General features: G+C 36.0%; 1 protein-coding gene across 9 annotated transcripts in view; it reads right to left on the bottom strand.

Annotated features, from left to right (window-relative positions):
* The window catches only part of RMDN2 (regulator of microtubule dynamics 2), an 80,142-nt gene that overhangs the window by 27,544 nt on the left and 24,667 nt on the right, over positions 1-27,931 (bottom strand). For all 9 annotated transcript variants that reach the window (XM_027622472.1, XM_027622475.1, XM_027622474.1 and 6 more), the window contains exons 3-5: positions 15,170-15,344; positions 13,889-13,991; positions 5,684-5,744 (exon numbers count right to left, since the gene is read on the bottom strand). In XM_027622472.1, the coding sequence (XP_027478273.1) occupies positions 5,684-5,744; positions 13,889-13,991; positions 15,170-15,344 (339 nt within the window). The remainder of the gene's footprint in view (positions 1-5,683; positions 5,745-13,888; positions 13,992-15,169; positions 15,345-27,931) is intronic.

Genomic DNA, 27,931 nt, shown 5'->3' with positions numbered 1-27,931 from the left:
ATTTCAGAGTGTTTCTGTCTGAGGCAAAATATTCATTTACCTAAATATTTCAAGAGTAAGTATTAATTTTTACTTGCATTATCATGACTGAAATGAAAGATGTAATTTTGGATATTTATCTCAATCATTTCTGTGGATAAGCATCTTTCAAGCACAAAAATGAAGTCAACGATTTTCTTAATTTGGAACAGTAAGACCCTTCCTGAACACAAAAGATCACATAATTCACACAACTTACGGCAACCAATAAAATAGTCACTTTTCAGTTATGACTTGTTTGACCTCTGAATTTTCAGTTTCTATATAATTAACCAAATCTGCTACAGTAGAAACATGAATGGTGACTAAATCAGCCTATCAAAATTGATCTGAGAACTTAACTAGATTAAGAGATACTACTACTCACAAATTCCATAATCAGACTACATTACACATACATCTCTGCACCCACCAGAGATCGAGCATGTAGGAAAAGATTACTGGAAAAAGACTCATGAGTTTCCTTGTAAAGCTGCTATTGTCACCTCCAGCCTCACCATGTTCTTTTGAAATGCTCTCTGTCATCTTGTTCTATCATTCCTCCCGGGGAGTTCCAGAAAGTAGAGCAAAATTCCATGCAACTACTTCCCCAACTTCTCCCATTTTTGTTTATGGGCATTATCATTTTCCGACGCATTTGGACTTACATCCTTAGGTCGCTTTTTAAAAAAATAAGCTTTTATTTTAAAATAGTCTGAGATTGCAAAGATGGTACAGAGAGTTCCCATATACCCATATTGGGTTTTCTCTACTCTTTACATCTTACATTACTAGAGTACATTTATCACAAAGGTACCGACACTGTCAAACAATACTGATACATAATTTTTACAATGTACCAATATTGATATATTATTATTAACTAAACTCCATGCTTTATTCAAATTCTTGTCTGTTTTTCCCTAAGTTAAATGTTGACACTTTTCTCTCCATCCCTCCTTCCACATTTACCCCTATTAATTCACACATGTGAAAATCTTTTGAATTACTATTGTCATTCGTCATACATCCTCTTCCTCTTAGTTCTCTGTTACTTGCAACTTTTATAAACGTATCTATTATATATTTACCCACTGACAAAATCACGGAACACTCTAGTGTCTAAGATACAGACCTGAAACCCCAGAATCACCTCCAGCTTGACAATGATGTTGCCAACAGTTATTCTGTTGAATAGCTGAGGCTTGAACCCTTCTCTCTATGTGGCTAACCCAGAGGCTTGCCCACATTTTTACATCTTGTCCACAAGAATGTTATTGGTAAACGTACATGAATGCCTTGCTTAAGTCCAGATATACTCGCTCAATTTCCCTACTCTACATGCTGGCAAAGAAATAAAAAAACAAATCATGTCACATTTTTAGAAAAATCTGTCAGATCTATTTGAACTTTCTAATCCAGAGATTTATAGAACAACCCAAATATCTGTGCTGGAATCAAAATAAAAGAACGTTTGTTCGCTGCTCTAGAGCGGTGGGATCCATCATCTACTGATGCTAAACGTCAGCATCAGAATGACTTCGTGCGCAGCATTAGACATGGACACTGCTCTGTCAGCAAACTCTCTTCAAGCTACTCTGAGTGAGGACAAAAGGGGAAAAAAACCCCTAGGACTTATGAATACCATCATATGAAATATGAGTATTTCCCTTATAAATAATCAGTCTTAATGCTTTTCATAATCTTTTTTGAAGTCTGTTTCTTTCTTTCTTTTTTTTTTCTCTGAGCTGAGATCAAGAATCGGATGCTTAACCAACTGAGCCACCCAGGCACTCCTTTAAGTCTGTTTCTTTAAAGTCTAAAATATTGTCTATCTTCCTACATACCCTAAGTTCAAAATTCATCTGACCACTTTTTCTCAAAGGATCATCACTTCTTTTCTGGCAATCAGTTCCACTTATGTCTCTGTGTGTCTGTGGGTTTTTGTTCTTTTATGCTGTTCATCTTTAAACACGTAATTTAAAATTTTATTTTGTGAACCATCTCAAGTTGATGGGAACTCTGAAGAACGTTAATTCACAATACGGTCTATTACCTTCACCTAGAGGTCATTCTCACCATAGAGGCTTTGACAAAAATTGCAATGTTCTTTGCATTGATATTGAATATATCTTTTTTTTTTTTAAGATTTTATTTATTTGACAGAGAGAGACAACGAGAGCGGGAACACAAGCAGGGGGAGTGGGAGAGGGAGAAGCAGGCTTCCTGCCGAGCAGGGAGCCCGATGTGGGACTCGATTCCAGGACCCTGGGATCATGACCTGAGCCGAAGGCAGAGGCTTAACGACTGAGCCACCCAGGCGTCCCGATATTGAATATATCTTTAATAAATGACCAACATTCTTGTTTTAACAACTACTAAAATAAACCCATCAGTTTCCCTGCATACTTCTGATTCAGCACAAATGCTATTTATACTGTGAGAAAGCAGTAGAAAAATAATGTAATAGAAAAATACTGAGTAAGAATAAAAGGTCTGGTTTTTGTTTTTCTATTTATTGTGTGACTCTTGCATACTAGTCAGCATATTCCCCCCACACACTCCCTAGACACACTACCTTATCTATAAAATGGAAACAGGTTGTTCTGTGACTCATGTGCTGTAAGTCATGTGGATATAATTTGTGAACAGTAGAGCACAACAAATATGTAAGACATTATTTGTAATTAAGGTCAGGCCTATTGTGCTAACAAACTGTAAATCCACAGTGACTTTACTCTCTTGGTTCTAGAAGTATTTTAGGCTGGGTACAACAAAAACAACAGAATTTGTAGCAAACATTTTAGGCTTTGGGGTCAGATAGTCAAGGTTGCAACTATTCAACCTCATTGTTATGCACAAATGCACAGGTGTGGCTGGGCACCAATCAAACTATTTACAAAAATAGGCAGTTGGCCCTGGGCTGTAGTTTGTCATTTATGCTGAATGAATGAGAAAATGTCTTAACATCCTGAAAAAGACTTTTTAATGATATTTTACTACAATTAATCATGGAATCAGTTAAGCTAAATTTTAACCACTGCCTCTCAAAGTCAAAGTTTTAATTTCTCTTTTATCATTACCCTAAACCTCCACTATGGAACTGAATGAAAACTCTTGTAATCACTACATACATTATAATACATTCTAAGAACTAAGATAAAATTGACATTTGAATTTATTAAATTTTATCAACTGAATAGATTTTAACATTCTTTTTTAATTTAAAACTGATACTGAATAAGAAATCATGTGCAACACAATTGGATCATTACTCTGTGTGTGTGTGTGTGTGTGTGTGTGTGTGTGTGTGTGTGTGTGTATAAGATTTAAAGTTGGAGTCAAATACCATAGTTATAAACAGGGCAATCCATTCACCACAAAAAGTGAAAGAAGATGAACAAAAGAAGCCAGACTAGCGTACGACAGACTGGGTAGCCTACTAAGGCAGAGTTATGTATAATTTCTTCTTACAAGATAGATTTCAAGGTACTTATGAAGCCCCCCAGAGAAGACACAACATTGTTCCTCTATGAAAACTTGAAGCTTACACAGATAAATGCCCTCAGACTAAGGATTGAAATCCACTGTACATTTTATTTTTTAAAGATTTTATTTATTTTTTTGACAGAGAGAGACACAGTGAGAGAGGGAACACAAGCAGGGGGAATGGGAGAGGGAGAAGCAGGCTTCCAGCGGAGCAGGGAGCCCGATGCGGGGCTCGATCCCAGGACCCTGCGATCATGACCGGAGGGGAAGGCAGAAGCTTAACGACTGAGCCACCCAGACGCCCCTCCACTGTACATTTTAAACGTGATTCTTCAGGGATGCAGATCTATGTGTGGGAGAAGAAAGAGGACAACAGAGGAGGAGCAGTGCAGCGGGAGGGGGAGGATGCACAGGAGCTCAGGTTAAGAGTAGGGCTTTGGGGTTCTTTCTGCATCTAACCCTGGCCAACCAGCTCCCAAACACCTCCAGTATCAAAGGAGATGAAGAGCGAGTGGCTTATCAGTACAAATTCATTAGTTACGACTAAAAGTGGAAGAACAGAAGTATCTTAATGCATACATATGTTAATTTATTGATACTAATGTGCAAATTAGATTAGAAGGTATATTTGGCTATAGAAATAATAGCCAAGACCCTTGCATACTGGGAAAGGGATCTTAAAGATATGTACCAGGATTTAACTGCAAAACTGTCTTTCTCCTAGAGTTGTGGCAGAGGTACCAAGGGCATAGAACAATACTTTTTTAGGTGCTCCAGTTTCTAAAGCAAGATGCTCCATTGACAGTGCATGACATGCTAAGGAAATGATTCACAGGTTCTGCCAGGCTCAGCCCTTCACCCTTCTCCAGGCTACAGAAGGGAAAGTAAAGGATTCCTGTGGATAGCATTGTTAGGGGACTGTGGGTTCTACCTCCCACCTTTTCATGGGAGGGTGCAGGAGGGAGGCTTGCACCTCATCTTAAGCCAAGTGAGGGCAGATCAAAAGACTTGGTTTGTTTTGGCCCGTGTCCCTTAGGGGACATAAAAAATGTTCCTTGACTCTGAACCAGAGAAGCTTTAAGATGAGCGTGTGAGTGGAGCTCCCCCTGCTGGTGGCAGAGTAAAGAAACAGGTCTGCTTTGGGAAAATGGTTTGCATTTCAGAGTTAGCTGGTGGAATGAAAATGAATTTCCTGTGGGGCAAACGCGGACTTGCAGAAAGGGAGCCATTTTGAGAGAGACTTTTGCCTAAAAGTGCTCAAGAAGAATAAAAATAATCCCGAATAGAGGTAGATTTCTGGAAGCCTAGGTCTGAGAGAAGGGTCACAAATTAACTTATTATTATCTTCCTAGCACCTAAAGTACCAGTATTGCTGTAAGGAACTAAAAGATGTTATAAAAATGCAACCACAGGGGCGCCTGGGTGGCTCGGTTGGTTAAGTGTCTGCTTTTGGCTCAGGTTGTGATGATCCCTGCACTGGGCTTCCTGCTCAGCGGGCAGTCTGCTTCTCCCTCTGCCCCTCACCCTGCTCATGCTCTCTTTCTCTTAAATAAATAAATAAAATCTTTTAAAAAAACGCAACCACAGAGTGTTAATTTAAAACAATATATTTCTTCTTATTTGTGTTTTTATAATTTTAAACATACAAAGGATCCAAAACAAAACATATTCAAGAATAATTTTGTTTCCCCAAGGGTATTCACCTACCCCACGAATTAAATTCCCTTTGTTTGAGCTTTCTTATATTTCTTATATTAAAAGTGGCTTCTCTTTGACCTGTAGAATTTGTACACATGGACTCATTAAGGTATAAGAAATGAGTGACATGCTTTTATTCTTTGAAGCATTCTTCCAACATTTCATTTAGGAACATGATATCACTTCAGTATTTGTTTCCAAACATTAAATTATATTTAATTAGTATTTATCATGTTCAAAGGCGCTGCACTTGGTAGATTCACTTACGAAATTTTCAGTGAAAGTTTACTTTGAATATATTTAAAATGTACATACCACAAAATACATAAGAATAAGAACAGTTACTGTGCTATCTACTAAATATATTTTTCAGTGAATGTGACAGGTAAAATGAGTCAGTAATATCTTAAAAATCAATTGTAACTTATACAGAGGTATATGAGAATTTAAAAAGACTGCATAAGTTCTATGTACTTACCACAGATGACAATGTCCATTTGTGGGTGCTGTAGTGATCGCTCTTTCCCCTAATGTCTTCCCTGAAAGACAAATGTTCTTACATTTAGTACCTTCATGCGAGTTGGTGGGAGCTGAATTATTGAATTAAGTCAGTGGTTCCCAAAATATGGTCCCAAAACCAGAAGCATCACCTGGGAACTTGTTAGAAAAGCAAATATGGAGCTACAGGGGAGACCCATTCCCTAACAAAGTCTGGGCTAAACAATCTGTTTTAACTAGCCTCTAGAGATTCTGCTGTATGCTCAAGTTTTAAGCTCACTGGATTAAGTCATGTAACCAAGTGCAGGAAAAGTCATTCAATCATTATTTCAAAGCTTTAATAAAGACTGTTCTGTAATTAACCAACATTTACTGCGTGCCGTCTAAGTGCCACATCATAACCTCTGGGAATAAAAAGTCAAATTAAGATACAGTTTTTGACTTCCAAGGGTTCACATTTCAGTAGAAAGCAGGTATAGAAGCAAACAAAATGCATGCAAAAACTAAAAGCAAGATGAAGAAAGAGAGAGCAAGGCAGAGAACAGAGTAACTAAGTCCATCTAAAGGGAAGGCTTCCCAGAGAAGTGCCTACCTAAGCATGCACAACAATGAACAGGCTCTGTACATAAATAATCATCCCAAATCATTTCCTTTAGTTTTAGGATAACTTTTCATAAGGTCATAATTACTTTGGATAGAGCTTTGTCTATTGGCCTGAAAAGTCAAAATGCTTGCAACAAAACTGAACAACATTCTGAACATCCTTTTCAAAAAGGGGCTGCTTTGTCTTATACCATCTCCTTTTACCCTGCTCCATGTTTTTGTTGTTGTTGCCTTGAAGAGAATATCCAGTGATCTGCAAAATGCTCTTCTAAATAAGTGGTTGAGATAATCTTTATAAATAAGGATCTTTTATTCTAAAACCATTCTATTTGTGAATTTGTTATGGTGGAACACTCTGTATTTTATAGCTCTATCCATTAAGAGAACCATCCTGTGTAGAAATCTACCTAAACTGGAAAAAATTAAAAAATGAAATGTTTTATGGCACTAAATTCATACTGCCCTCCAAAAAGACACAGGGTATCAGATTGGATAAAAAAAGAAGACCCATTGATATGCTGTCTGCAAGAGACTCATTTTAGACCCAAAGACACCTCCAGATTGAAAGTGAGGGTGTGGAAAACAATTTACCATGCTAATGGACATCAAAAGAAAGATGGGGTGGGAATCTTTATATCAGACAAATTAGATTTTAAAACAAAGACTGTAATAAGAGATGAGGAAGGACACTACATCATACTTAAAGGGTCTATCCAACAAGAAGATCTAACAATTGTAAATATCTATGCCCTTAACATGGGAGCAGCCAATTATACAAGCCAATTAATAACAAAATCAAAGAAACACACGAACAACAATACAATAATAGTAGGGGACCTTAACACCCCCCTCACTGAAATGGACAGATCATCTAAGCAAAAGATCAACAAGGAAATAAAGGCTTTAAATGACACACTGGACCAAATGGACTTCACAGATATATTCAGAACATTCCGTCCCAAAGCAAGAGAATACACATTCTTCTCTAGTGCCCATGGAACATTCTTCAGAATAGATCACACCCTAGGTCACAAATCAGGTCTCAACCGGTACCAAAAGATTGGAATCATTCCCTGCATATTTTCGGACCACAATGCTTTGAAACTAGAACTCAAGCACAAGAGGAAAGTCAGAAAGAACTCAAATACATGGAGGCTAAAGAGCATCCTACTAAAGAATGAATGGGCCAACCAGGAAATTCAAGAAAAATTAAAAAAATTCACGGAAACAAATGAAAATGAAAACACAACTGTTCAAAATCTTTGGGATGCAGCAAAGGCGGTCCTGAGAGGAAAGTATATAGCAATACAAGCCTTTCTCAAGAAACAAGAAAGCTCTCAAATACACAATCTAACCCTACACCTAAAGGAGCTGGAGAAAGAACAGCAAATAAAGCCTAAACCCAGCAGGAGAAGAGAAATAATAAAGATCAGAGCAGAAATCAATGAAATAGAAACCAAAAGAACAGTAGAACAGATCAACACAAGTAGGAGCTGGTTCTTTGAAAGAATTAACAAGATTGATAAAACCCTGGCCAGACTTATCAAAAAGAAAAGAGAAACGACCCAAATAAATAAAATCATGAATGAAAGAGGAGAGATCACAACCAACACCAAAGAAATACAAACAATTATAAGAACATATTATGAGCAACTATATGCCAGCCAATTAGATAATCTGGAAGAAACGGATGCATTCCTAGAGATGTATAAACTGCCAAAACTGAACCAGGAAGAAACAGAAAACCTGAACAGACCCATAACCACTAAGGAAATTGAAGCAGTCATCAGAAATCTCCCAATAAACAAGAACCCAGGGCCAGATGGCTTCCCAGGGGAATTCTACCAAACATTTAAAGAAGAATTAATACCTATTCTTCTGAAACTGTTCCAAAAAATAGAAATGGAAGGAAAACTTCCAAACTCATTTTATGAGGTCAGAATTACCTTGATCCCCAAACCAGACAAAGACCCCATCAAAAAGGAGAATTACAGACCAATATCCCTGATGAACATGGATGTGAAAATTCTCACCAAAATACTAGCCAATAGGATACAACAGTACATTAAAAGGATTATTCACCATGACCAAGTGAGATTTATTCCTGGGCTGCAAGGTTGGTTCAACATCCACAAATCAATCAATGTGATACATTAATAAAAGAAAGAAGAAGGACCATATGATCCTCTCAATAGATGCAGAAAAAGCATTTGACAAAGTACAGCATCCTTTCTTGATTAAAACTCTTCACAGTGTAGGGATAGAGGGTACATACCTCAATATCATAAAAGCCATCTATGAAAAATCCACAGTGAATATCACTCTCAGTGGGGAAAAACTGAGAGCTTTCCCCCTAAGGTCAGGAACACAGCAGGGATGTCCACTATCACCACTGCTATTCAACATAGTACTAGAAGTCCTAGCCTCAGCAACCGGACAACAAAAGGAAATAAAAGGCATCTGAATCTGCAAAGGAGAAGTCAAAATCTCACTCTTTGCAGACGATATGATACTTTATGTGGAAAACCCAAAAGACTCCACCCCAAAACTGCTAGAACTCATACAGAAATTCAGTAAAATGGTAGGATATCAAATCAATGCACAGAAATCACTTGCACTTCTATACACCAACAACAAGACAGAAGAAAGAGAAATTAAAGAGTCAATTCCATTTACAATTGCACCCCAAACCATAAGATACCTAGGAATAAAGCTAACCAAAGAGGCAAAGAATCTGTACTCAGAAACTATAGAATACTCATGAAAGAAATTGGGGAAGACACAAAGAAATGGAAAAACATTCCATGCTCATGGATTGGAAGAACAAATATCATGAAGATGTCAATGCTACCTAGAGCAATCTACACATTTAATGCAATCCCCATCAAAATACCATCCACTTTTTTCAAAGAAATGGAACAAATAATCCTAAAGTTTGTATGGAACCAGAAAAGACCCCAAATAGCCAGAGGAATGTTGAAAAAGAAAAGCAAAGCAAAGCTTGTGGCATCACAATTCCGGACTTCAAGCTCTATTACCAAGCTGTAATCATCAAAACAGTATGGTACTGGCACAAAAACAGACACATAGATCAATGGAACAGAATAGAGAGCCCAGAAATGGACCCTCAACTCTATGGTCAACTAATCTTCGACAAAGCAGGAAAGAATGTCCAATGGAAAAAAGACAGTCTCTTCAACAAATGGTGTTGGGAAAATTGGACAGTCACATGCAGAAGAATGAAAATGGACCATTTCCTTACACCACACACAAGAATAGACTCAAAATGGATGAAACACCTAAACGTGAGACAGGAATCCATCTAAATCCTTGAGGAGAACACAGGCAGCAACCTCTTCGACCTCAGCCGCAGCAACTTCTTCCTAGACATATCACCAAAGGCAAGGGAAGCAAGGGCAAAAATGAACTACTGGGACTTCATCAAGATAAAAAGCTTTTGCACAGCAAAGGAAACAGTCCACAAAACCAAAAGACAACCAACAGAATGGGAGAAGATATTTGCAAATGACATATCAGATAAAGGGCTAGTATCCAAAATCTATAAAGAACTTATCGAACTCAACACCCAAAGAACAAATAATCCAATCAAGAAATGGGCAGAAGATAGGAACACACATTTCTGCAAAGAAGACATCCAAATGGCCAACAGACACATGAAAAAGTGATTAACATCGCTCGGCATCAGGGAAATCTAAATCAAAACCTCAATGAGATACCACCTCACACCAGTCAGAATGGCTAAAATTAACAAGTCAGGAAATGACAGATGTTGGCGAGGATGCGGAGAAAGGGGAACCCTCCTACACTGTTGGTGGGAATGCAAGCTGGTGCAGCCACTCTGGAAAACAATATGGAGGTTCCTCAAAAAGTTGAAAATAGAGCTACCCTACGACCCGGCAATTGCTCTACTGGGTATTTACCCCAAAGATACAAATGTAGTGATCTGAAGGGGTACGTGCACCCCAATGTTTACAGCAGTAATGTCCACAATATCCAACCTATGGAAAGGGTCAAGATGTCCATCAACAGATGAATGGATAAAGAAGATGTGATATATATATATATATATATATACATATATATACACACACACACACACACACACACACACACACACACACACACACACAATGGAATATTATGCAGCCATCAAAAAACCCTGAAATCTTGCCGTTTGCAATGATGTGGATGGAATGAGAAGGTATTATGCTAAGAGCAAAGAAGTCAATCAGAGAAAGACATGTATCATATGATTTCACTGATATGAGGAATTCTTAATCTCAGGAAACAAACTGAAGGTTGCTGGAGTGGTGGGAGGTGGGAGGGATGGGGTGGCTGGGTGATAGACATTGGGGAGGGTATGTGCTATGGTGAGCCCTGTGAATTGTGTAAGACTGATGAATCACAGACCTGTACCTCTGAAACAAATAATACATTACATGTTAAAAAAAAAAGATATTAGGAAGGGAAAAATGAAGCAGGGGAATCAGAGGGGGAGATGAACCATGAGAGACTATGGACTCTGAGAAACAAACTGAGGGTTCTAGAGGGGAGGGGGGTGGGGGGATGGGTTAGCCTGGTGATGGGTATTAAAGAGGGCACATATTGAATGGAGTACTGGGTGTTATATGCAAACAATGAATCATGGAACACTACGATCAAAAACTAATGATTTGGGCGCCTGGGTGGCTCAGTTGGTTAAGCGACTGCCTTCGGCTCAGGTCATGATCCTGGAGTCCCAGGATCGAGTCCCGCATCGGGCTCCCCGCTCAGCGGGGAGTCTGCTTCTCCCTCTGACCCTCTTCCTTCTCGTGCTCTGTATCTCTCATTCTCTCTCTCTCTCAAATAAATAAATAAAATCTTTAAAAAAAAAAAAACTAATGATGTAATGTATGGTGATTAACATACTAAAATAAGATATAAAAATAAATTAATAAATTAGCTCATAGAGCCTATTAGTAAGATAACAAAAAAAAGTGAAGTGTTTTAATACTAACTGACATTATATCATAGACATATATTAAAAGAGTAATCTTTAAATAAATGATTGAAAAACATAATTTTAAATATACATTTAAATATTAGAAACAAAATCAATATTTTAGCTACTTGGCCAAATGAACAAAAATAGCTTTGGGTGCACGCTCTTGAGCCTAAAATAGAGAGTCTATAAAAGACCCTGAGACTATAAAAGGGAGCTGGGTAGCATACAGCCTCACTGATGCACCAGAAGTCTGAAAGGAAAGCTATTTCCTTTACAACATTGTACTTTGTGGTCTATTTGAGGCACTTGTATTGATCATTTAATTCTGGAAAGTATAATAATGTTCCTTTAGATATAGGATTCATATTTTATTTGGAATACAAATTAAGATCAGAGTACTTTGAAAGATTTGCTGCATAATGCTCCACCCTAGCGTGAGTACCCTGAAAGAATTCTGCACTCCTCAGCGATCACATCTTCCCCTGGCATAACAATTTTATTTTTTATTTTTATTTTTTTTAAGATTTTATTTATTTATTTGACAGAGAGAAAGCACAAGTAGGCAGAGCGGCAGGCAGAGGGAGAGGGAGAAGCAGGCTCCCTGCTGAGCAGGGAGCCCCATGTGGGGCTCAATTCCAGGACCCTGGGATCATGACCTGAGCCGAAGGCAGAAGCTTAACCGACTGAGCCACCCAGGCGCCACCCCCACCCCTACCCAGGCGCCACCCCCACCTCCGCTTTTTTTTTTTTTTAAGAATTTTAAATATGCTATTATGGGGAATAATATTCTGCACTTCCTCCTCCCTCACGCCGAGTTCCAGTGTCCTCCAACGCTGGTCTCAGCTTGAACCTATTTTTGTCATCACCTTTCCCAAGCACTTACTACCGGAACCCTGAGGTATGATGGGAGGTCTCTATGTTGATCTTTCTAGCAAGTTCCTTGGTGTAGAATCGTCTTAATCACATTCACCTCCCTCCTCTCTCCCTTCTCTCCTTCCCTCCACCCCTCATTTTAACATTGTTCCTGGACACGGTAATTTCAAATAAATATTTCTTAAATGGAGAGGAAAAGAATTCTTTTTTAATATATTTCAATATATGAATGAATGCCTCTGAGGCTTTCACTCCTTTTTCTTGACGTCATAAACGTTTCTCTCTTTTTTAAATAGATCCTATTCCAATCTACGCTCCATTTTTGTCCCCCAATTTCCTCCAACCTATTTCTTTTTCCATTTTTACCACCTCATATGTTAACTCAATTACACTTCTACTCCATTTAAAAATAGAGATCCCCAGTAATTTCACCTCTATGAGACTCTTAATTCCCCCAGGAAAGCCTTCTCTGCATCAGCCCCCAGCCCCTGCCATCAAATCCTTGCTGTCATCACCCTTAACGTCCCGCATTCTCCTTTCCTCACAATGGATTTCCGTCTGTTTCTTTATATGTATGGTTATTTCAATAATACTGCTTCCCCACAAAGCCATCGGCTCATGTAGAGGCTGAGAATATGTGATTTTGCTATCATTTCTACCTCCTATCACACACAGGAAGAGCTCTAATGCCCAGGGCAGGGCAGGTGCCTATGGGAAATAAAAAGTAATATGGATGAATGTTGAAACAGTTTACATAGATATCCTGTGATTTTTCTCAGTAGATATGAACATAAATCAGTTTTTTCTCTTTGTGCAAAAGTCACTGGGCGAGGAAATCTACAAGTGGAAGGAATGTAATTACAAGGAGTTTGGAGATACTACCTTCTTGGAAATAAAAATGACAGTGAACGAGACTGGAATGAGATCTGTGGTATCATTATGTTTTGCTGTTTCTTCCTTATGCTATCTTAGAGAAAGAAAGCTTGGAAAAGAGGAGGTTTGGAACAAAAGAAGAATTAAAGAAGTTTTGATGTCAGGTTACTATGCTGAAGCTCAGAGAAATGGCAGCTACGGGGATTTTTGCAAGAAAGGGTTTTGGTATTCAGTGAGAGTCAAGGTGAGATATATATAAAAGATTTGACATTCCGGCTGTTATTCTTTTGTTGTTACTATGGAAAATTTCAAAAATATGCAAAAAAGTATAGAGGACAGTATAATAAACCTAAACGAGGATTGACCCAAGGCTAATCTTCTTTTATCAAGATGAATTTTGAAAAAAAGCATTGAACCCTGAGTAGCTATTTCTCTGTGGCACCTGAAGTTCTACCTTACAGGAATCAGGGAGGGTTATTTTAATTGTGCTGAAGACAACTATCCTCTGCCTCTTTTGCTTTTCAAATATTACCTCTGAATGTTTTGTCTGTGATTTTATAAACTTTAATATCTGAAATTTGAGTTTTTCAGTTGCTTATTCTAATATGCTCATTTTTAAAGAATATATACTTTAGTCCTAAAAAACCCTTTCTGTCCTTAGACTGTGTATATTTTTCAGTACTAGGATATATTAAAATAGATTAAACATATTGGTTTTAGCTAAGATACTTTAACTTTAATTAAAATTCATTAATGGGTTATTATAGATAATGATTGTCACTTGAGGATAGATTGTCACTTGAGGATAATGAATCTTTACAAAATACTTACCGATATTAGCATAATGTTTCTTTTCTTGTACGTTAGTAGATAGCTCATACATGTCTCCATAAGCACGAGCTAACCGCCAAATAAACTCTATTTCATCTCTAAACTGAAAAGAAAAGATAGAACTATATATTAGATTGACTCAGCAACTTGACCAGACTATAAATGTTTTCCACTGCAACTTTTAAAAAATTAGGCAGGTGAACTGATATTTATGGATGACTGAATCTATTCATGTGCATACATTTTAAATTCAAATATTTGTGGCTACAAAATGTGATTTAATATAGTGTTACATTTAGATCTTAAAACTAAGGAGTGTTACCCAGACATTAGCTCTACACCAACATAGAAGAGAGAACTGATAGGTGCCAGAATCTGTGAGTTTTCCCTGGATTATAGTATCCTCTTTTTATTTTCCTTTCTAAGTTACCTACCTTCATTATAATGCCTCAGCGAGCATTACAGATCACATATACTCAAAAGAGCAGTCACATTTTTTACCTACAAATATAATCATAATCTTTATGTTTGGAGTTGCTAAATCCTCAGACAAAGGATTTAAGACTTAAATTGCTCATAGGAAAGAAAGATTTATTGCTCATTGGGATACAGAGAAATTTCTCCCTCCCTCCCTCCCTCCCTCCCTTCCTTCCCTCCCCCCTCCCTTCCTTCCTTCCCTCCCTCCCTTCTTCCCTCCCTCCCTTCCTCCCCTCCCTCCTTTCCTTCCTCCCTCCCTTCCCTCCTTCCCTTCCTTCCCTCCCTCCCTCCCTCCTTCCTTCCCTCCTTCCTTCCCCATCTTCCCTTCCTCTCTTTCCTTCTTTCTTTCTTTCTCTTTAGTGGTAGTAGTGGGAGGGATGGGCTTTCTCAATTCAGCCCAACGTTAAATGTTGAAAAATGACCATTAGTAGAAACACACTGAAACTGATGGCTGTTATTTTAATAACTCTAAAACAGAAAACTTAAAATGTAGCTTTTCCTGCCCCAACAGGAGTAGGTCTTATTCTTTGTTATAAAGTACATACCAAATATGGCAAATTAATAATCAAATAAAAATAGATGTGTATAATCATACCTCTGGTTCTCATTTTCATGATCTTAGAGCCTAATAAACTCTTATAATTTACTTTTTAAAAGTTTCGGTTAGATTATAGAAAAATTTGCATCAACCATTTAGCTTATATAAACTGTATGTAACGCAATGTTACAGTCATAACATGAATAGGAGAGCAGATTAAATTAAAAATTAAAACTATACAAACATTATTGTCTCATATCTCTTACCTTTTCTTTGTGATCACAAAGTAGTTCAAAACTCTCCATCTTGCTACATTCATTCATACGTAAATTATCAGCCTTCTGAAGAAGGACATCTAAATTTAATTCCTCTATGTGTGTGTTAAATGCCTTAGGGACTGGAAAACTCTGTTCTTCTGTGTCAGTATTAGCTGTAATATACCTAAAATTCAGAAATAATAAATAATGATCAAATCTCTTGAAAGTTATATGATAATAGGCAGAGTGATTCTTTTAAAATACAAGCCAGTATGCTATGAATACAAGAACAGATAAGCGACTGATGAAATAAAAGGCCAGAAGCAGATCCATATATTTATGGAGCTGTGGTGCATGATGGAGTTGGCCTGTCGGATCACTGGGAAAGTAACGGAATGGCCAGGAAAAAAAATGGTTATTCCTATGGAAAACAATGAAATTGAATCTCTACCATATAATATTATAAAAATAACTCTGGATGATAAAAGGAATTAAGTGTTAAAAATAATTTTCTAAACTCTAAGTAGAAACTATAGGTGAATATCTTTCAGTCTTTGGAGCAAAAATTTTTTTTCTTTTTTTTTTTAAGATTCTATTTTTTTTTTTTTTTGTCAGAAAGAGATAGAGCACAAACAGGGGGAATGGCAGGCAGAGGGAGAAGCAGGCTCCCTGCGGACCAAGAAGCCCAATGTGGGACTCAATCCGAGGACCCTGGGATCATGACCTGAGCCAGAGGCAGACGCTTAACAGGCTGAGCCACCCAGGCATTCAGGAGCAAAAAATTTTCTTAACCAAGATAGGAAAGCATTAACTATAAATGATTAATTATGAATGACTAATCAGTTTAGCTATATTAAAATGAAAAACTGCTGCTAATCAAAAGACAATTTCAAAAATATAAACACAAATTAAAAACCAGGAATGGATGTTTTGCAACACACCCACATGGAGAACATTGACATCAAGAACACATAAAAGCTTTCCTAAAATTAGATAACAAAAGACGCAGTGAACTCAATAGAAATATGCTTGAGAGATATAAATAGACTTTCTCAAATGAGAAAATACATATAGTCAATAAACATAAGAAAAGATGTTCAATGTTCACTAGCAATTAGAGAAATACAAATAAAGACCACAGAGAGATATTACATGAAAAGTCTGACAATACCAAATGCTGGGGATGAAGTTAATTGACAGGATCTGATGTGAATCCAAACTGGTGAACCCAGTTGGGAAAGCACTTTGGAGTTATCTTTTAATAGTGAACTTTCACATACCCTAGGACCCAGTAACCTGGTCTCTTGCATATGTGCAAAAAAAGATATGTATAATAGAGACAGTAGTACTTTCAAATAGCAAAAACCAGGAAACAACCCAAATGCCCACCAAAGAGTGATTGAATATTATACAACAGTCAAAATGAAAGAAATACAGTGATGTGCAAAATATGAAGGAATCTTAACAAACTTATTATTAAGCAGAAAAATAAGCTCTTAAAACTATATACAACACAATCCCCTTTCCATAAAAACAATCAAAATTAAATGTGCATCTTAAGGAATATACACACACCTGTAATAAAATGATATTATTAAAAAAGGAAGGAATGAACAATATAGATTATACATTTAAGGTAACCGTTACCTTCAGATGAGGGAAGGCATGGGAGCCAAATGGTTTGATGAGGAATATTGTCTAGGTCCTTTCTCTGTTTTAGGAGGTAGTTTCATGGATGCTTTTACATTATTCATAATAACTAGCTAAATGAATAAAAGTGGCACATGCATGGACCAGTCCTTAGAGTTTGTAAGAGCTAAAAGTAGTTTTTAATCCAATTCTAGGTACCTGAGATAGAATAAGAAAATGATAACCAAAAGGAAGTAACTAGTTTAATATCAAACATAATATTCTTTAGAGCAAAAAGCATTAAATTTAAAGAGGGACACCAACACTAAATGGTTTAATTTATGATAAAGAAAGAGCAGTTTTAGACTTCTATGCGTCTAAAAACACAAGTCTCAGATACACAGAAAACATAAATTAACATATACAAAGAGAAATTGAATCTACTATCAGAACGGGAGATTTTTAATACAACATTCTAAGTAATTGATAAAGTATAAGAAAAAGGATACAATTTAAATGCCAAAATTAACAAGCTCAAATCCAACTAACATATACAGAACTAGACATTGAGCCCCTGGAAAACAATGTCATATCTATGACATATCTATGAAAACAGCCACATATACAAGGCCACAAAGCAAGCCACAAATGGTAGCAATCTGTTGTGTAGAACATATTCTCTGTTCACAATGCAACTAAGTTAGAAATCACCACTAAAAAGTAGGTGAGAAAACCTCCAAATTTAAAAATAATTGAAACATTTCCATCTACGTGCCCACTAGAATGGCTAAAATGAAAAGACAAAAAATACCAAAAGTTTTTGAGGATTTGGAGCCAACGGAGCTCTTATATATAGCCAATGGGAGCATAAATTAGAACAACCACTTTGGAAATATGTTTGGCAATATATCCTAAGCTGGCATACACATACTCTACAGATCTAGTCATTTCGCTCCCAGGTATATACCCAAAAGAAATGTCTACATATGTTTATCCAATCATAATAGTCCATAACGGGAAAGTACCAAATGCCTATTAGGAATAGGAAGCTTCCACACCAAAAACTAATGATGTGTTGTATGGTGACTAACATAACATAATAAAATTAAAAAAAAAAAAGGAATAGGAAGCTTACATATTGTGGTATATTAACACAGTGGAAGAGTAGTTAGTAGTGAGGATAAATGGCCTTCAACCACACACAACAAAATGGATGAGTATCACAAGCTAATATCAACTGAGAGAAGCTAGACACAAAGGAGTATGTAGTGTGTTATTTCACTTAGATAAAGTAGAAACATAATTTTAACTAATGTATGCATTTGGAAATCAAGATGGGTTATCCTCTTGGTGCCAGGGAGTGACTGGATGACGGCATGTTGGGAATATCTGAGGTACTAATAATATTCTGTCTCTAAATCTGGGTGCTGACTTTACCACTGTATTCAGTTTGAAAATCCATCTGTATACTTGTTATTTGTATGCTTTTCCACATGTATTCTGTATTTCATAAAGTTTAAAAAGAATTTTAAAAAGATATATCTCATACATAAAAGAATGTAGGAAAGAAAAGCAGAAGTCATTATAAACAGCATCAGGAATGAAACAAAGAACCATTGTTACTAAAGATAGAACATAGATTTAAATAACAGACTACGATGAACAATTTTATAATAAATTTAAACTTTGAAATGAAAGACAACCACCTAGAAAAATAATAATTGGCTAAAACTGCTCAAGGAGAAACCAATCAATTCGTCCAGAAAATGAAATAAAAAGTGCCCAGATTGGAAAGAAGTAAAGTTATCTCTAATCACATTTGACATCATCTTGTTCATATAAAATCCTAATAAATCCATAAAAAGCTATTAGAACTAATAAACAAGTTCAACAAGATTGCAAAATACAAGATCAACTTATAAAAGTAAATTGTATTTCTATACATCTAGCAATGAACAATACAAAAATGAAAAGAAGAAAACAATTTCACTTATAATATTATTAAAAAAAATAAAATTCTGGGGCACGTGGTTGGCTCAGTCAGTTGGGTGTCAGACTCATGATTTTGGCTCAGGTCATGATCTCATGGGTGGTGAGATCAAGCCCCAGGTCAGGTTCTGCGCTCAACAGGGAGTCTACTTGAGATACTCTCCCTCTGCCCCTCTCCCCACTCATGTGCATGCCTTCTCTATCTCTCTCCCTTTTTCCCTTTCTCTAATAAATAAATACTCTTTTTAAAAAAGAATAAAATTCGGGACGCCTGGGTGGCTCAGTCGTTAAGCATCTGCCTTCGGCTCAGGTCATGATCCGAGGGTCCTGGGATCGAGCCCCACATCAGGCTCCCTGCTCCGCAGGAAGCCTGCTTCTCCTACTTCCCCTACTTGTGTTCCCTCTCTCGCTGTGTCTCTGTCAAATAAATAAATAAAATCTTAAAAAAAAAAAGAATAAAATTCTTAGGATTGAATTTAACAAAATATGTGCAAGACTTATATACTGTAAACTATCAAACATTGCTGAAATTAAAGAATAGGATCTAAGTACATGAAGTCTCATGCTCATGAATCAGAAGATTTAGTTGTTATGATGGCAGGATTCCCCCAATTTATCTACAGATTCAAAGTAATTTCTATTAAATCTCTGCTGACAACATTTTCCCCCCAAAATTGACAAGCTGATCCTAAATCTCATGTAGAAATGCAAGGGATGCAATACAGCCAAAATAATGTTGTAAAAGAGGAATAAAGTTAGAGAATTCACACTTCCAGATTTCAAAATTTACTATAAAGCCACAGTAGTCAAGACAATACTGGCATAAGGATGATAGACATGGAATAGGGATTAAGGACCTATTAAGAATTTAGAGTCCAGAAATAAACCTTTATGTTTATGGTCAATTTGTTTTGACAAGAATACCAAGACAACTTAGTGGAGGATACAATTTTATTTTCAACAAATGGTACTGGGCCAAATAGATATCCACATGCAGAAGAATGAAGTTGGACCTTTACCTCACACCATATATAAACATTAACTCAAAATGGATCAAAAACCTAAATGTAAGAGCTAAAATTATAAAACTCTTAGAAGAAAACACAGGAGTAAATATATTTGTGATCATGGACTAGGCAATGGTCTAGCACAGGTGACAAAAGAAAAAATAGATAAAATAGATTTTACAAAATTTTAAACTTTTGTGCTTAAAGGAAATTTTCTTCAAGAAAATGAAAAGATAATTCAAAAATGGAAGAAAATACTTACAAATCAAATATACTGACATATATCTAACAAGTATACTGACAAATATACTGACGTATATCTAACAAGTATACAGATGGATTTACAATTCAATAATAAAAAGACAAATAATTCAATTTAAAAATGGAAAAAGGAGTAAATAGATATCTCATCAAAAGATGATAACAAATGGCCAAAGAACACATGAAGAGATGCTCAATATTAGTCATTAGTGAAATGCAAATCAAAACCACAATGAATTATCACTTCACACCTTCTAGGATGGCTAAAATAAAAGAGACAATAACAACTGTTGACAAAGATGTGGAAAAACTGGAACCCTCCTGCATTGCTAATGGGATAAAATGGTGCATTAAGTTTGGAAAACAATTCAGTAGTTCCTCAAAATGCTTGACATAGAGTTATCATATGACTCAGCAATTACACTTCTAAGTACACATCCAAGAGAACTGAAAAACCTATGTCCACACAAAAACCTGTATAGGAATGTACATAGAAACTTTATTCATAATAGCCAAAGAATGAAAATAATCCAAATGCTCTTCATCTGATGAATGGGTAACCAAAATGAGTCGACAATGGGATGTTATTTGGTAACACAAAGGAATGAAGTACTGTTGGATGATACAACATGAATGGACCTTGAACATATTATGCTTAGTGAGAGGCCACATATTTTAAGATTCCACTTCGTGAAATGTACAGGATAAGCAAAGCCATGGAAACAGAAAGTAAGAATAATGGTTGACAGGGCCTGGGGATGAGGAGAGATAGAGAATGAGTGGATACAGGGTACACGGCTTTTTTTTGAGTGATGAAAGTGTTTGGAAATTAGATAGCGGTGATGGCTATACAACTAATTCTGTGAATACACTAAACCCCACCAAATTGTACACTTTAAAGGGGTGAATTATACAGCATATGAAGAATATATCAATAAAGATTTTATTTTTATAAGAAAAAAGAACAAAAATGTGAATATTCCTATAGACATTAAATAAATTAAACCAGAATGTGTATATCTATTTCAACACACACACACACACACACACACACACACACACACACACACAGAGAGAGAGACAGAGATCGAGAGACAGATCATTTCTCTCAGGCTCTACCAAATATCCAAAGAATCAGATTTACCCAAATTCTTCCAAGAAATTCAAATACAGGGAACACCCCTCAGCTCATGTTTTGAAGCTGGTAAAACTGACACCAAAATCAAATAAGGATAGTATAAGAAATATAGACCAATTTTACACATAAATATAGATGTAAAAATATCAACCAAAGATATCAAAGACATCAAAAATTTCAAAAAATTATAACAAACATGAAAGAATGCATCATAACCAAACTGGATTTCTCCCAGGAATTACAAGCACAGTTTAACATGAGAACATTTCTTTAGCACAACAGATAGAATGAGAACAATACATGATCATTTCAGTGATTACAGATTTTTTTCTCAATAAATTCAGCTCCATTTTAGGACAAAGAAATAGCAAACCCATGAACAAGGAGTAGAAGGGGATTTCTGAACACAAGGTTATATGCCAAAACTATTATACATTTCACACTTAATGATGAAAAATTAGAAGCATTCTCCTTAAAATAAGAAATAGAAAGGGATGTTCAATATTGTTGCTTCTATTCAACAATGTACTACAGGTTAGCACAATATTAAAAGAAAACAAAAATTATAAGAATTGGGAAAGAAGAAATAGAACTATTTTTATTTGAAGTTTATGCAATAGAATAAAAATCCTATCAAAATTTACAGATAAGTAAATAAAGCTAATCAATACTTAGGATCAGTTTTTGAAAATCAATCATGTCCTTATATCTATAAAACAAGTTAGAGAATGTAATTTCTTTTTTTTTCTTTTTTTAAAGGTTTTATTTATTTATTTGTCAGAGAGAGAGAGCGATCACAAAAGGATCAGCAGTAGAGGGAGAAGCAGGCTCCCTGCCAAGCAGGGAGCCTGACGTGAGACTCGATCCAAGGACCCTGCAATCATGACCTGAGCCGAAGGCAGATGCTTAACTGACTGAGCCACCCAGGCAACCCTAGAGAATGTAATTTCATAAAATGTAACATTTACAGGAAAAATACACAGTACCTAGGGAAAAAATTCCACATAGTTTTGTGTTTTTTATTTTATCTTTTTATAGAAAATTTAAAAATATTCTTTGAGGACATTAAAGAATACCTAAATAAATGGACAAAGATACTATATCCATGGATAGAAAAACTTAACATTAAACCAATTTCACATGGCCCCAAATTTAACTACACTTTAATGCAATTCCAGCCAAAACCACAATGGTTTTTCCTATGGAACTTACCTGACTCTAAAATTAATATGGAAGGGCAAGTACAAGAAGAGCAAAGACACTTATAAATAATAGCTATCAGGACTATAGCATAAAGGATAAAGCTATAAGAAGTCAGAGTGGTACTGACATTAACAGTAGACAAACTGGCCAATAAAACAAAAGAGAACATTAAGTTAGTCTCTTCCCCACATTTAGAAACACTCAAGTGTGGGGAAACTGTTTTCCTACTTTGGACAGGAATCTTCTACTTATAACTGGACATTTATCAAAAATTATAAGAAAGTTTTAAAAGCAAATTTTATAAATAGGGCATATCTAAATAGGCATGGGAAAATCAAACATATGTATTAATTTTGGGTTGAAGCTGAGATTTGTACAGGGGCCAAAAAAAAAAAAAAGGCAATTCATAGATTATCTGATGTCAAATAGAATTTTCCAACACTCTTTTAGCAGGTCTGGAGAGATTCACCCTAAAATGTCAAATTTACTTACAAACATTTGCAACTTCATGTACTTTTCTGGCCCTATTTTCTGCCCCCAATTTGAATAAGAACTATGCCATTTCCCCTATCCCTTCATTTCTTCTGCATAATCAATTACTTGCTTCAATAGCAACAATAGCATCTCTGAAGGTATCATTGCACTATTTAAAGAGAAAATGACATTATTTTCTACGAAAATAAAGTAGTGTATTTACAAAAGTCAATCCATGGTGAGTTCCATCAGACTAGGCAAAAACATGTCTGGTTACAGTACTGCGCCATCTCGCCGTATCAGGCACCCTGATTCAGTTCCTTTTGCTCGGCCTTATCCAATACCTCACTTCCCCCAACTTTTTTTTTCTTCTTTTCAAAACATACATGCCAAGAGAGACTGATGTCAGCAAGATGGTGGAGAGGAAGCTATAGGCCCTCATTCCTACATGGAAACACTAGATGGACAATAGAGAGAATGAAACAGCTTCATGGGAGATTTAGAAGCTAGTCAAGGATTTGCAGCAACCAAGTGAATGCCAAATCAAGAAAAAACCATACTCAAAATGGTAGGAAACTTCATGCTGTTTTTGTTCACCCTTGCCTCACCCCTCCCTGGCATTATAGTATTGATGAGAAGTTTGCAATTCCCAGCTCCTCCCTTGGGACAGAAGAGAAAGAGTGGATCTTATTTGCAATGTTCTGGCATGTCTAATAGCTTCCTGAGAGACTGTTTTCTGCTTTACTTGCCTCAGAGCTCAGACAGAAATGAAGGTATCGTTTGGATATCAGGTTGAAGGTCACTGAAAGCAGTGGCAGGCACTGTGGCATGTGAGAATTAGAGGGGGACTGCAAACTCCTGGGTGCCTTAGTGCAAGAGATTATGGGGAGAGGAATACAATGAGACATCTAAGAACAGCAGTAAGACTCACTGAAATTAAGATATTTAAAAACAGTCAGCTATATGGGATAATTAGGGGAAAACACACACACACGGGCCCAGGGAAAACTAATGCCTAGAAAAGACCTGAGAAGTCCTTAAGCCCTCACACTGGGCTAATTAGTGAGGGTCTTCCGCTGCATGGAGCCAGTCTACAAAGGGAGGATATATGGCTGTTTTTTCAAGTATGTAATTTTCTTTTCTTTTTTTTAGGTAGACTCCATGCGCAGCATGGAGCTCAATGTGGGGCTTGACCTCATGACCCCAAAATCAAGAGCTGAGCTGAGATCAAGAGTCAGACACTTAACCGACTGAGCCACCCAGCCACCCCAAAATGTGCAACAAAAGATCACAAACCATACAAAGAAACAGGGTAAAATGGACTATTTAAATAAACAAAATACATTTCCAGAACCTGACTCTAAAGAAATACAGGCTGTAGACTTACAACAATTTTAAAACAAAAATTGTTGTAAGTGTACTCAAAGAGCTATAGGAAAACATGGTAGAGAGAACAAAAGGAAATCAGGAAAAGAATATATGAACAAAATGAGAATACCAACAAAGAGCTAGAAATTATTTTTTAAAATCAAACAAATTTTGGAGCTGAAAAAATAAGTAACTTGGAAAATTCACTAGAGGGAATCAACAACATACTCAAACAAGCAGAATAAAGGATCAGCGAATTTGAAGACAGATTATTTTAAATTCTTGAATCTAAAAAGTTAAAAAAAAAAAAGAAATGAAGAAAAGTGAACAGAGCCTAAGAAACTTTGTGGAATAACATAAACCAGACCAATATACATATTATTAGAATACCAGAAGAAGAGAGAAAGGGATAGAGAGCTTATTTTGGGGAATAATGACCAAAAACTCCCCAAATTTGAGGAAAGATGTGGATATACAAATGTAAGAAGCTCAGTGAATTCCAACTAGGATAAATTCAAAGAAATCCACACTAAGACACATCCTCAAACTGTAGAAACTTAAAAGCAAATCTTAAAAATCTTGAAGGCAGCAAGAGAATAACTATTCATTACATATAAGGGATCTCCCGTAGGATTATCAATGGATTTCTCAGCAGAAATCTTCTGGCCTGAAGGCAGTGGGATAATATATTTGAAGTGCTGAAAGAAAAAAAAAACTGTCAACCAAGAATTCTATATCCAGCAAAAACTGTCCTTCAAAAATAAGGGAGAAATTAAGACATTCCCAGATAAACAAAAGCTGAGGGGGTTCTTTACTTCTAGATCAGTTCCACAAGAAATGATAGAGTCCTTCAAGTTGAAATGAAAGGACATTAGCAGCAACTTGAAGCCATATGAAAATATAAAGTTTTCTGACATAGCAAAATACATGGATAAATATAAATACCAGCATTATTGTAATTCTGGTTCATAACTCCACTTTTTATTCTTTTACAGTATTAAAAGAGAAAAGCAAAAAATAATGATAAATCTGTTTATGGCTGCATAATATATAAAGATATAATTTGTGACATCAATAACTAAATGATGGGTGGAGCTGTTAAAGGAGAAGTTTTTGCATGCAATTGAAGTTATGCTGGTATCAGTTTAAAATACATTGCTATAGCTTTAGGATGTTATATGCAATGCCCATGGTAAACACAAAGAAAATATCTACAGAATACACACCAAAGGAACTGAGAAGTAAACCAAAATATGTCATTACAAAAAATCAAGTAAATACAAAGGAAGGCAGTAACAGAGGAAATGAAGGCCAAAAATCCATAAGACATACAGAAAACAAATAGTAAAATGGCAATAGTGAGTTATTCTCTATTAATAAATTTAAATTAGTAATTATTTGGGGGTGCCTGCATGGCTCAGTCAGTTAAGCATCTGACTCTTGATTTCAGCTCAGGTCATGATCTCAGGGTTGTAAGATCCAGCCCCATGTGGGGCTCCACGCTCCGTGGCAGGGGGTGGGGACGTTCTGCTAGAGATTCTTTTCCTCTGTCCCTTTCCCCAGTCATACTTTCTCTCTCTCAAATAAACAAATAAATCTTTAACAAAACAAATTAGTAATTATTTGGTAACTCATTTAAATTACTAATTATTTAAATGTAAACGGATTAAATTCTCCAATCAAAAAAGCACAGGTTGGTAGAATAAATTTAAAAAATCAGGATGACCTCTATGTTATCTATAAGAGATTCACTTTAGAACTGAAGACACATCTGAATTGAAAGTAAAAAGATGAAAAAGATGCTTCATCTAAATAATAACGTTGGCTATACCAGCCTCAAACAAAATGATTTTAAGTCAAAAACTTACAAGAGACAAAGAAGGACATTATATAATTATAAAAGATTCAATTCACCATGAGTATGTTAACTATAATAAACATATATGCACTAAACATTAAAGGTTCTAAATATTTGAAGCCAACATTGACAGAATTGAAGGGAGAAACAAACAGTAACATAATAATAGTAGGAGACTTCAATATCTCACTTTAGCAATGGATAGAACAACCAGATAGAAGATCAATAAGCAAACAGAGGACTTGAATATCATTATAGACCAATTTGACTTAACATATACAGAATACTCCACTCAACAATAGAAGAATACACATTCTTCTCAAGTGAACATGGAACATTCCCCAGCATACATTATATATTACATCACAAAACAAGTCTTATGAATTTTAAAGGATTAAAATCACACAAAGCATCTTTTCTGACTTCAATGAAATGAAAGTATAAATCAATGGCAGAAGGAAAACTAGAAAATCATAAATATGTGGAAATTAAATAACACACTTAAACAACAAATGAGTCAAAGAATAAATCACAAGGGAAATTAGAAAATATTTTGAATCAAAAGAAAGCAAAACAGAGTATACCAAAATGTACAGGATGCAGTGAAAGCAGTGGTAAAGGAGAATTTATAGTTATAAATGCTATCTTTAAAAAGATATCAAATCAACAACTTAAATTTATAGTTTAAGAAACTAGAAAAAGAATAGCAAACTAAACCCAAAGCTAGCAAAAGAAAGGAAATAAAAAGATTAAAGCAGAAGTGAAAATATAAAATTAAAAAAAAAAGAAAGAAAATCAATGAAACCAAGAGTTGGTTCTTCAAAAAGATCAACAAAATTGACAAACCTTTAGCTAGACTAAGAAAAAAGGACAGAAAATCAAATAATTAAAAACAGAAATGAAAGAGGAATATCACTATCCATTTTACAGGAATAAAAAGGGTTATGAGAGTACAATGAAGGATAATATGCCAACAAATTGGATAACCAAGATGAAATGAACAAATTCCTAGAAACATACAACCTACCAAGACTGAATTAGGAAGAAACAGAAAAACTGAACAGATCTAACTAGTAAGGAGACTAAATCAGTAATCAAAAACCTCCTAACAAAAGAAAGCCGAGGACCACATGGCTTCACTGGTGAATTCCACCAAACATTTAAGGAATTAACCAGTATTCCTCAAACTCCCCAAAAAACTGAAGAGAAAGGAACATTTCCCAACTCATTCTATTAGGTCATTATTACCCTGATCCCAAAGCTGTACAAATACACTATAAGAAGAGAAAAGTAGACCAACATCTTTAATAAATATTGATACAAAAACCCTGAAAGAAATACTAGCAAACAGGATTTGAAAGCAATTATACACCATGGCCAAGCGGGAATGCAAGGATGGTCCAACATATGAAAATCAATGTGATACACCATTAACAGAATTAAGGGTGGAAAAAAACCAAATGACCATCTCAGTTGGTGCAGAAAAAAGCACTTGACAATATTCAACACCCTTTCATGATGAAAATGTGTAAAAAAACTGGGGTCCCTGCATGGCTCAGTAGATTGAGCATCTGACTCTTGGTCTCAGTTTGGGTCTTGATCTCAGGGTTGTGCGTTCAAGCTCCATGTTGGGCTCCATGCTGGGTGTGGAGCCTACTTAAAAAAAAATATGTAAAAAACTAGCAATAGAAGGAAACTACCTCAACATAATATAGGCCATATATGAGAAGCCCATAGCTAACATCATACTCAATGATGAAAGACTGAAAGCTTTTCCTCTCACATCAGGGACGAGACAAGAGTGCCTGCTTTTGCCACTACTATTCAGTACAGTACTAGGAGTC

The sequence above is a fragment of the Zalophus californianus genome, chromosome 8 (genome assembly GCF_009762305.2).
Source record: "Zalophus californianus isolate mZalCal1 chromosome 8, mZalCal1.pri.v2, whole genome shotgun sequence".
Taxonomy (NCBI): domain Eukaryota; kingdom Metazoa; phylum Chordata; class Mammalia; order Carnivora; family Otariidae; genus Zalophus; species Zalophus californianus.
This window is presented reverse-complemented; position numbering and strand designations above follow the sequence as displayed.